The sequence below is a fragment of the Molossus molossus genome, unplaced genomic scaffold (genome assembly GCF_014108415.1).
Source record: "Molossus molossus isolate mMolMol1 unplaced genomic scaffold, mMolMol1.p scaffold_m16_p_6, whole genome shotgun sequence".
NCBI lineage: Eukaryota > Metazoa > Chordata > Mammalia > Chiroptera > Molossidae > Molossus > Molossus molossus.
The window spans coordinates 37032576-37046507 of NW_023425399.1; the positions used below are offsets into that span (position 1 = coordinate 37032576).

At 38.3% G+C, this 13932-nt stretch overlaps 1 protein-coding gene across 1 annotated transcript in view; it reads right to left on the minus strand.

Moving 5' to 3' along the window:
- Positions 1 to 13932, minus strand: part of SEL1L2 (SEL1L2 adaptor subunit of ERAD E3 ligase) — a 160104-nt gene that overhangs the window by 52025 nt on the left and 94147 nt on the right. The window contains exon 5 of the mRNA XM_036244828.1: positions 9885 to 10047. Coding sequence (XP_036100721.1) covers positions 9885 to 10047 — 163 coding nt within the window. The remainder of the gene's footprint in view (positions 1 to 9884; positions 10048 to 13932) is intronic.

Below are 13932 nucleotides of genomic sequence, written 5' to 3' on the forward strand. Positions count from 1 at the left end.
CAGGTCACTCTTTATTCTTTTCATAGACAACAACTTTTAATTATTTTAGCATTTTTCTTCTGATATTATCACTGTTATGACTCCTGATAAGGTGCTACTAGCTGTTATTTTATTTATTTCATACATTATCTATAGATTCGCCATATGATAGATATTGATTTAGATAATCTATATCACTTTCTCACTTTTTCTCCTCACTCCTTTTCTTAATAGAGTAATAACACTGTATTTTGTCCAACTAAAATTGTAAAATCTGTTTTTGTGTTTCTAATATTTTCAAGGTTCTAATCATTGGAGCTTTATCATTCCTGTCAGCATTTTTAGAAGTTCATTCCATACTCTTATGCATATCATTGGTAATATGCCTTTTTTCCATGCTTTATATTAAATCTGGTATTAGCCATTCAACTCAATAGTTGATGAAATATTTGAAAAGCACAGGGTCATAGGCAGATTCCTGTGGCAGACTGCCAGAGACTTTTACATTGTCATCAAACCATTAGTCTACACTCTATCTACCATCACCAAAGCCCACATTTTTATTTTCCATCTAGTTCATGAGAATATCATGCAAGACATTAACTGTCTCCCTAAAATCAAGATACAACAAGATCTGATAATTCAATCAAAACAGAAAATGAATAATTTATAGACTTTTATTACAATTTCAAGGACAAAGAACTATGCTACTTTTTAAACTAGGGAATTGACTACAGAGTTTAGTTCCCCAAAGCACTATAGCTCTAACATGTGGTTTATAAGTATAATTTGTATAATCTACTTAGTCCATAAACTAAAATAAAATATGATTTAGCCAATTCATTTTTAGTCTCCAAGCTTCCCTTATTAGGATAATTGACCATAACGCTACTTTTAATAATGGATGGCATCTGGAATCCTGATATTTCTCTAACCCTTATAAGTTTATACTCAAAATGATTTAGTTGGTTCCTTTTAAGGATCTCTCTAGCCAATATTCGATTTTATTTTTTCTTGTAATGCTTAGCAATTTTTCTTGTAATGCTCAATTTAGAATCTGGTTTACTTATGTAGAAACTTTGCTAGTAAACAAATATACTGACCTTTATATAAGAAAATTAAGATACTGTGCTATTCAGTTGGGCTTGTATTTTAAAACATGTTGCACCATGAGTATATTATTTTGCACAGAGCCTGCCATACATTTTTGCTTGCTCCTTCTGAGAAATTATGAAGTGAATTGTGAAGGTCATAAAATTGTGAAGTGAATTGTCTGGAAATTAAATTTCTATCCTTTGACTGTGAAGAAGAGTTCTCCTCTGTATAAAGCTCACTCTAGAAAGTAAGGACTAAAACCATCATTTTACCAGCTGCAAAGAACCAGCCCAGAGACACACTCCCTTTCTCTTTAGCAAGAAAAAAATCAATGGGTGATTTTGAATTGATTCTCTGGAGGGATCAACTTTCATTTTGATTATTATTTTTTTATACTCCTTAAAGCATGGCAGGTGCTAGAGGAAGACAAAAGATGTTTTGGGCACTCATGTAGTAAGTATGCTTAGAATAGTCAGTGCTATACTATTCCTTTACACTTGAGCATTGTCCCCTAACAACTTTACAAAAATCAGGTTTTGGTGTTTGATCTTTATCTGAGGTAAGGGCTGAGATGAAATGAGATGGATTATAGAATGATTAAATTTTAATTCAGAAAAAAAATGAGTGAAAAGAGAAGCTACATAACAGTGATGACATCAATGAAACTTTCAGTGGTTTTTAAAGGTCAAGCTCTGCAAATTAGATTTGCTTATAAAACTTGATTCTGAACTCAACCATTCTGCTGTGTTTTAAAAGAAACTGTTATAGTAGCTGGGATTTGAATGGAAAGAGTTAAGCATAGAGAATATTTTATTATATTTCAAAACAAATTGCTCATGTTCCACAATAACAATTTAAAAACTAGGTATCCCTCCTCTGACTTTTTATATAAAACATTATTATTAAAGGAGAAAAAAGATTAAGCAAATTCCCATTCATTGTTGTACAAGGCTTAAAAGCATCTGAAATCATTACTTTTAGCTCAAATTGCATACCAAACAAAAATGCGAATCAATCCTAGTAAACAACTCAGAGCCTGTCTGTACCCTCACAACAAAAAGAGCATTAATGTCAAGATGACATGATCTACACAGATAATCCTTGAATTATCTAAGTGATTATTAGATTCATACTAAAATATTCTTCTATGGGCAGTATAGTGCTAATAACTATAGTCTCTCTATGAAACACTTCCATAATTCAAATCTGAAATTAATGAAGAATATGTGGAATCTGTCATTGTGGCAGAACTATTCTAGAATCACAAAGCATGCTAAAAACCCTTCTCATTTATATATTATAGTAATTTTTACATAATAAAATGGATTTCCTTATTAGTCATAGTAAAACAATTTTACACTGTGTAACCAAGAGAGTACATGCATCTAAGTTAAATAATTTTTTTCTGGTATCAAAATAATACATAACCATAAATAGAACATTTAGGAAAAAAAAAAAAACACCAAAAAATATGTTAAAAAATAGCTACAAATAATGCTACCACTTAGACATTACAATGATTAATTTAAGTTTCAAGGCGGTAAAATGTGAATGATCTATTTTCCTTTTCTTTCCTTTTTTGTAGCAGAAAAAAAATAAGAATAGTTTATTGATTCAGTTTTTGTAGTTAATCTAAAAGGTGGTCTTAGTTGTTTTCATTTGTTCTATTTTTATTATTATTTTACGTGACTTTTAATTTATTTTTAAATTTAAATTTATTGTTGAAATGATTATAACTGTCCCTCCTTTTTTCCCCCATTGACACCATCCTTTCTGCTTCTGCCACTGTGCCTTCACTACACTGCTATCTGTGTCCACAGGTTATGCATAGATGCATATAAATTCTTTGGTTTATTTCTTTTTTTTAAAAGTCCTCACCCAAAGATATTTTTCCATTTATTCTCAAATAGATTGTGGGGCTGGGGTGAGGGAGGAAGAGAAAGAAAGAGAGAGAGAGGGGGGAGAGAGAGAGAGAGAAAGAGAGAGACCTTGATGTGATTGGGACACATCGATTGGCTGCCTCCCGCATGACCCCAACCAGAGCTGAGGAACAAACCACAACCAGAGAATGTGCCCTTGACTGGAATGGAACCCATGAATTTTTAGTCCACAAGCAGGTGCTCCAAACTGGCTAGGGCTCTTTTGTTTACTTCTAACTGCCTCCCCACCCCTGTAGCCTCTGAGGTTTGTCAGTCTGTTCCCTACTTGCATGTCTTTAAATCTATTTTGTTCATCAGTTTATTTTGTTCATTAGATTCCAAAAATAAGTGAGATCATGTGGTATTTGTCTTTTTTGACTGGCTTATTTTGCTTAGGATAATACTGTCCAGGTCTCTGCACATTGTCTCAAAGGGTAAGATATCTTTCTTTCTTACAGCTGCATCGTATTCCATTGTGTACCACAGATTTTTTAAAAATTATTTTTATTAATTTGTTTTTGTTACAGATGTTTCTCCTTTTCCCCTCATTGACACCCTCCTCCCTATCCACATCCAACCCTTCCCCAGTTTTGTTGTTTATGTCCATTGGTTATGCATACATGCAGATAAGTTCTGTGGTTTATCTCTTCACCCCCAACCTCTTCTGCGGTTTGTCCGTCTGTACCCTACCTTTATGTCTGTGGGTCAATTTTGTTCATCAGTTTGTTTAGTTCATTATATTCCACAAATAAGTGAGATCATGTGATATTTCTCTGCTTGGCTTGTTTTGCTTAGCATAATACTCTCCATGTCATCTCAAATGATAAGAGATCTTTCTTTCTTATAGCTGCATAGTATTCCATTGTGTATATGTACCACAGCTTTTTTATCCACTCATCTACTGATGGATACTTGGATAGTTTCCAGATCTTAGCTATTGTAAATAGTGCTGCTATGAACATAGGGGTACATATATTCTTTCTTATTGGTGTTTCAGGCTTCTTAGGCTATATTCCTAGAAGTGGGATCACTGGGTCAAATGGCAGTTCAATTTTTAACTTTTTGAGTTAACACCATAGTGTTTTCCATAGTGGCTGCTCCAGTCTGCATTCCCACCAGTAGATTACTAGAGTCCCCTTTTCTCTACACCCTCACCAACACTTGTTAGATGATTTGTTGATGGCAGCCACTCTGACAGGTGTGTGAAGTGATACCTCACTGTTCTTTTAATTTGCATCTCTTTGATGATTAGTGACTTGAGCATTTTTTCATATGTCTCTTAGCCATTTGTTTGTCCTGTTTGGAGAGGTGTCTCTTTAGGTCATCTGCTCATTTTTTAATTGGATTGTTTGTCTTCTTTTTGTTGAGTTGTATGAGTACTCTATATATTTTGGAAATTAATGCCTTATCTGATGTATCATTGCAATTATGTTCTCCCATACAGTGGGTTCTCTTCCCATTTTGATGGTTATTTCCTATACCGTGCAGAAGCTTTTTAGTTTGATGTAGTCCCATGTGTTCATTTTTTCCTTTGTTTCTCTTGCCTTAGGCTTTGTATCAGTGAAAATTTTGCTGCATGTGATGTCTGAAATTTTGTTGCCTACATTTTCTCCTAGGGTTTTTTTATGGATTCACATGTCACATTTCAGTTTGTTATTCATTTTGAGTTTTATTCTTGTGTATGGTGTTAGATATTCGTCTAGCTTTATTTTTTTTGCATGTAGCTGTCCAATTTTCCCAACACCATTTACTGAAGAGGCTGTCTTTACTCCACTGTATGCTCCTGCCACTTTTGTCAAATATTAATTAAGCATAGTGTCTTGGATCAATTTCTGGGTTCTCTGTTCTTTCCATTGATCTATCTGCCTATTCTTGTGCCAGCACCAGGCTGTTTTGATTACAGTGGCTTTGCAGTATAACCTGAAATCTGGTATTGTGATCCCTCCTACGTTGTTGTTCGTTTCCAAGATTGCTGTGGCTATTCAGAGTTCTTTTTGGTTCTATAGTCGGCCCTCCTTTATCGTGGTTAATCAGTTCCAGACTCTACGGTGATAAATGAATTTCCACAAAGTACGATTCTTTTTTTTTTTAATTCTTGGTTTTATTTATTTATTTGTTTTATTTTATTTTTGTTACAGATGTTTCTCCTTTTCCCCCCACTGATACCTCCTTCCCCACCCTCCCTACTCTGTCCCCAGCTTTGTTGTCCATGTCCATTGTTCATGCATATCTGCATATAAGTTCTGTGGTTTATCTCTTCCCACACCCCAACAAAGTAGGATTCTTTATTTATAAATGTAATATTTTCAGTTAGAGCATAGAAAACTTGTTTACGACCTTCTAAATATGTTTTTTAACATTATTAGAGCCCTCTAGACATGAAATAACACCCTTTAGTCACAATTACACTCATATTACCCAATATATTAGATAAAATAAGAGAAAATAAGACATATTAGATGTTACAAATATCATATTATTATTACTGTACATTTAATTACACACACACACAGCTTTTACACACAACCACTAACCTATGAAAATAGTGCAATGTGTTCAATAATGAAGTGATGAAGATGAAGATGTGTACTGCACAGCAAAGAAGGGCAAGATTACTGTTCCTCTGAAGGCATGACCTCAGTAGGAGAGTCTTCAGGTTCCACTTGTGGAACCAGTATCTTCAACAGGTGTGTTGTCATCTTCTTCCGCTGAAGGAGTACTAAGAGTAGGCAGTGGGTATCTGGGTGCGCGGCTGAAGAACATTGTGATAGGCAGCTTCTGGAGCTGTCTTTTTATATGCATGAGGAGGCTTTTGTAGGGTTCTGTCATTCCATCAAGTGCATTCTGGAACCGCAATGCACAGATCATTTGTGGGTCCCATTTGCCAATCATGTCCTGTTCTACCTTAATAGTTCTCACAACTTGCAAGAGATGCTCAAGTGTAAGGCCAACTTCCTCCTCCTGACCCCCAGGAATCTCTGGCTACTCTTCCTCCTCCTCAGGACTCACAGACTTAGTCATCTCCACCAGATACTTGTCAGTTAAGGGACCCTAATGTGTCTCCAGCAACTCATCCACATAATTGCAGGTCATATCCACGAAATCTTCTCATCCCAGCATCCAGGCTAGCCTAACTTCCTAATCCACTGCCGACTTGCTTATATCATCTGTGGTGAATCCTCTGTAGTCGTGGACAATTTTAGGCCACAACATCATCCAGCTGGCCTTTGTGGTGTCTGTCTTTATGTCCTTCAATGCAGCCTGGATGTTCTTCAGGCAGGTTGCGATGGTATACTGCCACCAGTACTCCTTCAACAAGAAGTTCTCCTCAAGGTCCATGGCAGTGATAGGGTGCTGCAGGATGTTTCATATGTAGAGGGCCTTGAATGCATGAATAACACTTTGATCCATGGGCTGGATCAGCAACGTGGTATTGGGAGGAAGGAACTCGATCCGCACGCTTTCATACAATAGGTCTTACACATGATCTCCAGTATTGTCCATGAGGAGAAGGACATTAAACTTGAGTCCCTTCTCCATGAGATACAGCTTGCCTTGGGGGATGAAGTACTCGTGGAACCAGTCCGATGACAGCTGCTTCGTGATCCAGCCCTTGTCATTGTGCATCCAATGCACTGGCAGCAGGTTCTTGTTTTTGTTGTTCAGGGCCCTAGGGTTCTTGGCCTTGTAGATAAGGGCAGGCTTGAGCAAAAATCCCTCCACATTTTTACACATAATGATAGTCACATGATCCTTATACGCCTTGAAGCCATGGACCTTGGCCTCATCCTTGTAAATGAATGTCCAGGAAGGCATTCTTTTCCAGAACAGTCTTGTTTCATCCATATTGAACACCTGTTCTGGATGATATTCACCCTCCTCAATGTAGTCTTTTGCTGCAGGCTGGTCAGTAGAGGCAGCTTCTCTGTGGAGAACGACGCTCTTCAGATGATACCTCTTCTAAAACTTCTCAAACTAATCCTTGCTCACCGTGAAATCCATGAACGTTGCAGAAGAAGGTCCTGGTTGAGGTTTGTCCACTGTAAAGCACTGATAGAGCTGCTTCACCTTCTCCTGGATGACCAGTGAATCCAATGGAATGTTTTTCTTCCAGCTGTCACTAATCCAAATGGCTAGGGCAGACACCGTTTTCACTATGAACTTATTACGACTTGTCATGATGCGCTTTGCTTCATTGTTGAATGAGAGTAGCCGTTGCATGGATGTCCTTTTCATCTTTACAAATGGAGTGAATGGTAGACTCATTCAAGTCATAATGGTGGGCAGCCTCCATGATTTTCTTGCCATCTTTGATCATATCCAAGAGTTTCACCTTCTCCTGGATGGTAAACATCTTCCCCCGGTGCTTAGTTTCATTGTCAGAAGGCTTAGAAGAAGCAGCACATTTAGGAGCCATCGTGGGGCTTAGATAAAAATTCTCAGATATCACAAACACTTACAAGAGCAAAGATGCTTCTGATGTGTAGCAATGTAGAAAAGTGTATGAGAGAAACTAACTTGCATGAGACTGAGCCAATCAGTGGCCAGTGTAGGAAGAGGATAGGACAACCAATCAGTGAAGAGCATGCTCTGATTGGCCTGGTTTCACCACACCTGATTTTTTGGGAAAAGTTATTGCCCACACACAAGGAGTGGTTGAGTAGTTGCACCTGGCATTGAAGAATTTGTGGGGGTGCTCGAATACATAGACCTACAGTCCATATGTACAGTAATTTTAATTTTAATTGTAATATAGGGGTGTATAATTGACTCAGACAACCGAGCACATGCTGTATCATTTTCACTGTCTTGATCAACTTTTTTTTTTAATCCTCACCCGAGGACATTTTTTTGCATTTATTTTCAGATAGAGTGAGATTGGGAGAGGGAGCAAGAGAGAAAGAGAAACATCGATGTGAGAGAGACACATCAACAAGCTGCCACCCACATGACCCCAACATGGGCTGGGGACAAACTGCAACTGAGTTACATGCTCTTAATGGGAATTGAACCCAGGTCTCTCTGGACCACAGGCCGATGCTCTAACTGCTGAGCCAAACTGGCCAGGGCTTAATCAACTTTTTTTTTTTATTCTCACCCGAGGACATTTTTGTTTTTTGGTCAGATAGAGTGGGAGGGGGAGAGAGAGAGAGAGAGAGAGAGAGAGAGAGAGAGAGAGAGAGAGAGACATAGATGTGAAAGGGACACATTGAGTGGCTGCCACCTGCACAACCCAACCAGGGCTGGGGACAAACTGCAACCGAGGTACATGCCCTTAGCAGGAACCGAACCTGGGTCTCTCTGGACCGCAGGCCAATGCTCTAACAGCTGAGCCAAACCGGCCAGGTCTAGATCAACTTTTTAATGAATGTATTTGAAAAACTGCGATAGAGTGAAATTGTGAAAGTTGAAGCGTGAAGTGGTGAGGGACAACTGTATATAAACTTTTGGAGTGTTTCTTCTACTTCTGTGAAATATGCCTTTGGTATTTTAATAGGAACTGCATTGAATTTATAGATTGCTTTGGGTACAGTATGGAAATTTTAATGATGTTGATTCTTCTAATTCATGAATATGGTATATGCTTCCACTTATCTTTTTAAAAAAAATTTTTTCTTTATTTATTTTTAAAGAGAGAGGAAGGGAGATGGAGAGAGAGATAGAAACATCAATGAGAGAGAACATCGATTGGCTGCCTCCTGCATACCCCCCACTTGGAATTTGGCACACAACCTGTGCATGTACCCATTCTGGGAATCGAACTGGTGACCTCTTGGTGCATGTGTCAATGATCAACCACTGAGCCACACCAGCTGGACTGCTTCCACTCTTTAATACTTTCCTTTGTTTCTTTTTTTAATATCCTGTAGTTTTCTTTTTTGTCCTCACCAAGGACATTTTTTTATTTTTTGTTCAGATAGAGTGGGAGGGAAAGAGAGGAAGAGAAAGAGAGAGAGAAACATCAACATGAAAGGGACACATTGAGTGGCTGCCACCCGCACAACCCAACCAAGGCCGGGGCCAAACTGCAACCAAGATATGCACCTTTAGTGGGAACTGAACCCAGGTCTCTCCGAACAGCAGCCAATGCTCTAACCACTGAGCGAAACTGGCCAGGGCTGTCCTGTAGTTTTCTGAGAACAGGTCTTTTACCTCCTTGGTTAATTTTGTTTCCATTAATTTCTTTTGTTATTAGGAAGAAATATTTTCACTAAGAAGACTAACAACTTAAAAATAGTTTTTGCTACAGCATTAAGTGAAAGTAGCCAGAAACAAATAATATAAGCACTGGTATTGTGATTAGGATGATGTAAAAAGACAGATTCAGAGAGGAAGGAGCCAATGGAAAACACAATAATTGAGTCAAAATACAAGTTGGTTTATAAAGGGCTATTTTTTCTGTTTCTCAGATTTTCTGTGTAATGCTCTTGTTATTATTGGAATAAAATGAAACACATTTTTTAAAATACAGAAGAAAATATATTTAGCTTATAAAATATTTCAAATGTAAAAACCAGGAAAACATCATCTTAGAGGTAGTAGATTTAGTTCTATATTTCTTTGTATAGGTGAATACTCTTTATATAAAATTTGTTAGGAATTCAGAATTCTCAAATTATCTCATAACACTCCCATGGACATGAGAAGGTGGATTAGGGAGTAGTTTTATTCCATTACTAAAGGTCATCCATGTAACTGTAAGGATTTGCCCAGGGCTATTGCTGTTTCCCTGCCCTGACACTAAACTATTCTGTGCATTACAACAACATTCCTAGGTCTGGGTTCACCCAGTAGAGTAAGAATACTATTGCCCAACTCCATTTACATGTTACCTATCTATAGTTATTTTAGGATGTAGCTATTTAAGATTAAATTTTTTAAAAAACTCACATTTTGGGCTTTATATGATCCTTCTTTGGCTAAGGACTCATATAATTGGATAGCTGCTGTTATGTTTTGCATGACAAAGTTTCCAAATAGCAAAGCATCTGCCATTTTCTCCATAGCTTTCAAGTTTCCATTGTCAGCTGCTTTGGCAAAGAGTGTGTAGGCTCTGTTTCAAAAATATAAAATTAGAAGGTTGATAATCAAAAATGAAATTTTCTATTCCTTCCATCATACTACTTTATTAAGACCCAGTTGTCGCCCTGGCTGGTTTGGCTCAGCGGTTGGAGCATCTGCCTGCGGTCCTGAGAGACCCGGGTTCGGTTCCCGCTAAGGGCATGTACCTCGGTTGCAGTTTGTCCCCGGCCCTGGTCCTCTGGTCAGTCAGTCGTGCGGGTGGCAGCCACTCGATGTGTTTCTTTCGCATCGATGTTTCTCTCTCTCTCTCTCTGTTCCTCTCTCTCTCCCTCCCACTCTACCTGAACAAAAAATAGAAAAATGTCCTCAGGTGAGGATTAAAAAAAAAAAAAAAAAAGACCCAGTTGTCATTTGTCATTGCTGTTAACAATACGGTTTAGCTGAAGTCTATTATATCCCTAGACCAGTAGATTTTTTTTATCCTTAGATTAGTCTAAGATTATAATTTTAATATCTCTGACAAATAGTAAAGCTCATAAAAAGGAGAAATATATAGAATACATTATGCTTCAAGCTTATATACCAAGTAAAATGCAAAATTGAGGCACTTGTCCTAAAATAGTGAACTTCACATTCACTATTAGTATTTATTTTATAAAATAAACTCTGAAATGCAGAAAAATAAATGTATAATAATCAAAATCAATTAAAGTAATCAAAACTGGATTGTCACATCTAGGAAGTTACTATCATGAAAACAAAGTCCCTTAATATTTTGAAATAATTAAAAAAAACACAACAGATCTTCAGCAGATCAAAGCCAGACTCTGGGAAAACAACCACCAAACAAAACCTAGTGGTATAAGGGCTCCAGAGTCTGACTGCCTGTGTTGAAATCCTGGCTCTACAAATTATTAGTTTGAGAGCTTTGGGCAAGTTATTTAACTTCCCTGTGCCTTTCTCATCTGTGGAATGGGGATAATAACCCTATTTCAGAGGGTTGCTGGGAAGACTCAATGAAATAATCCATAGGAAGTGCTTGGTATAGCACCTGGTACAGAGTAAGCACTCAATACATTTAGCTATTATTATTATTGTTATTATTATTACTATTACTGCTACTACTATTGCCTAGATTTTAAAGTTTTATGACATTGTAATTTTTCTCTTGTAATTAATGAATAAATGGTGTGAAAGTTCAGTGATTCCAAATATGAATGTCATAGGATTTTTGAGGGGTCAGAAGTCACTTGGACCTCACCAGTGTAACAGTAGTGATGAAGAGACATTCAAAGTCAAAACTAGTGTCAGAGGCAGGAGTAGTTTTGGGATTGAATTTGACTATTATAATTTCCTTTTTGGTAGTGGTAAGACAAGAATTTGACTCAGAACCGAAAAATGGCGGCGGAGTGAACGAGCTACACAGACTGTCTCCCAGAACAAAACTGGAATTACAACTATAACACAGACAAATCGACGGGAAAAACCAACAGAAAAGCAGCTTGCGAGGACCATACAACGAGGGACACTGACTCCATCCCAATAGGCTTGCGAAGGCGCGAGACGGGGCTGGGAGCCAATGGTGGGCAGCTCGGCAGCGGCCTCAGCTGTAAGCGGCGCCCTCGGGTTACACTCCCAGGCGGCTCCACAGCGCAGCCAGGACAGAGGCTAAAACAGCCACAGCCACTCACCTTGGGCTCTGGCAGAGGGAGGGCAGACTGGACTGGAACTGTGTCGGGACACTCAGGGTTTGGAGGGTGCACAGAGTTTTGGCGAAGTGCAGCCACGCAGGACGGTGACCACATTGCTTCTTCCCAGGGCTTTGAGGAGAGGCAGCAGCCCCTCCCTCGGAGATCCAACCCCACCCTGTGGGCCATTGAAGTGCTAAGTGAGGCTCACTAACAACCAGCATCTGCCCCACCCTCGTGAAAGCCCCGTGGCTGAGCACCAGAGGGAGTTTTTCAATCAACTGACAACCCAAAACTCATCAATTAACCTAGACTGCTAGCCTCCAGGCAAAAAACTAGAGGATAACAGTACCTTTCCTGGACTGGCAACTTTAACCAGGAAAGTAAGACTTGACAGTGGTGTTCAACGTGGGTCCTCCCTCGCTCATCTAAACACAGGAGAGGGAGCCACAAACAGCAGAACACCAACATCCACAGGGAGAACTTGACAGGCTCCAAAGCCCACAGTGATAGCCAAAATGGTGAAACACAGAAACAGAAGCCAAATGAAAGAGCAAGACACCTCCACGGAAGATGAGATCAATGTGGAGCAATTAGGCATGTTAACAGAGCTAGAATTCAGAGCCATGATCTTGAGGAAGCTGAACAGCATGAGTAAGGACATAGAAACACTGAAAATAAGCCAATTGGAAATTAAAAACCAACAAGACGAGATAAAAAATGACATATCAGAAATGAAAAACACATTGGAAGGTTTAAAAAGCAGAGTAGAGGAAGCTGAGGACCGGATCAGTGAATTAGAAGACAGGGTAGAAAAAATCAACCAATCAGAAAAACAAAAGGAAAAAAACTATTAAAAAACAGGAAGACAGCTTAAGAAAACTATGGGACAACTGGAAATGTAATAATATTCGCATCACAGGAGTCCCCTAAGAAGAAGAAAATGAGCAAGGGATAGATAATATATTCAAAAAAATAGTGACAGAAAATAATCCCTAAGTTGGTGAAGGAAGAAGGCATTCAAGTTCAAGAAGCACAGAGAGTCCCAAGTAAGAAGAACCCAAACAGGCCCACACCAAGACACATAGTAATTAAAATGCCACAAATTAAAGACAAAGAGAGAATCCTAAAAGCAGCAAGAGGTAAGCAACAGGTTACCTACAAAGGGAACCCCATAAGGCTCTCCGCTGACTTCTCACAAGAAACACTATAGGCCAGAAGAGAATGGCATGAAGTAATCAAATTCATGAAAAACAAGAATCTGAATCCAAGACTACTCTACCCAGCAAGGCTATCATTCAAAATAGAAGATCAAATAAAGAGCTTCCCAGACAAAAAAAGGCTAAGGGAATACATTAGCACCAAACCAGCACTGCAAGAAATGTTGAAAGGACTGCTGTAATTAGCAGTAGAAATGGGAAGAAAAATAGAACCACACTAAACAAAAATGGCAATAAATAAGTACATATCAATAATCACCTTCAACGTAAATGGATTGAATGCTCCAATAAAAAGACAAAGAGTAGCTGATTGGATAAGAAAGTAAGACTCATCTATATGTTGTTTACAAGAGACCCACCTCTCAACAAAAGACTCACATAGGTTGAAAGTGAAGGGATGGAAAAAAATTTTCCAAGCAAATGGAAAGTAAAAAAAAGCTGGGGTAGCAATTCTCATATCTGATAAAAACAGATTTCAAAATGAAGACCATAACTAGAGACAAAGACAGCCACTACATAATATTGAAAGGATCTATCCAACAGGAAGATATAACCTTGATAAACATATATGCACCCAATATAGGAGCACCAAAATATATTAAAAGTCTTCTGGAGGACTTCCAAGGAGAAATCGACAGCAATACAATCATAGCAGGGGACTTCAACACCCCATTGACAGCACTGGATAAATCCTCTAGGCAAAAAATTAGCAAGGAAACAGAGATTCTAAATGAAGCACTAGACCAAATGGATTTAATAGATATCTACAGAGAATTATACCCCAAGGCTACAGAATACACATTCTTCTCAAGTGCACATGGGACATTCTCAAAGATAGACCACATGATAGGTCACACTAAATCTCTACGAGTTCAAGAAGATTGAAATCATATCAAGCATCTTCTCAGATCACAATGGCATGAAACTAGAAATCAATTGCAACAAGAACATGCAAAGACATTTCAACACATGGAGGCTAAATAGCATGTTATTAAACAATGAATGGGT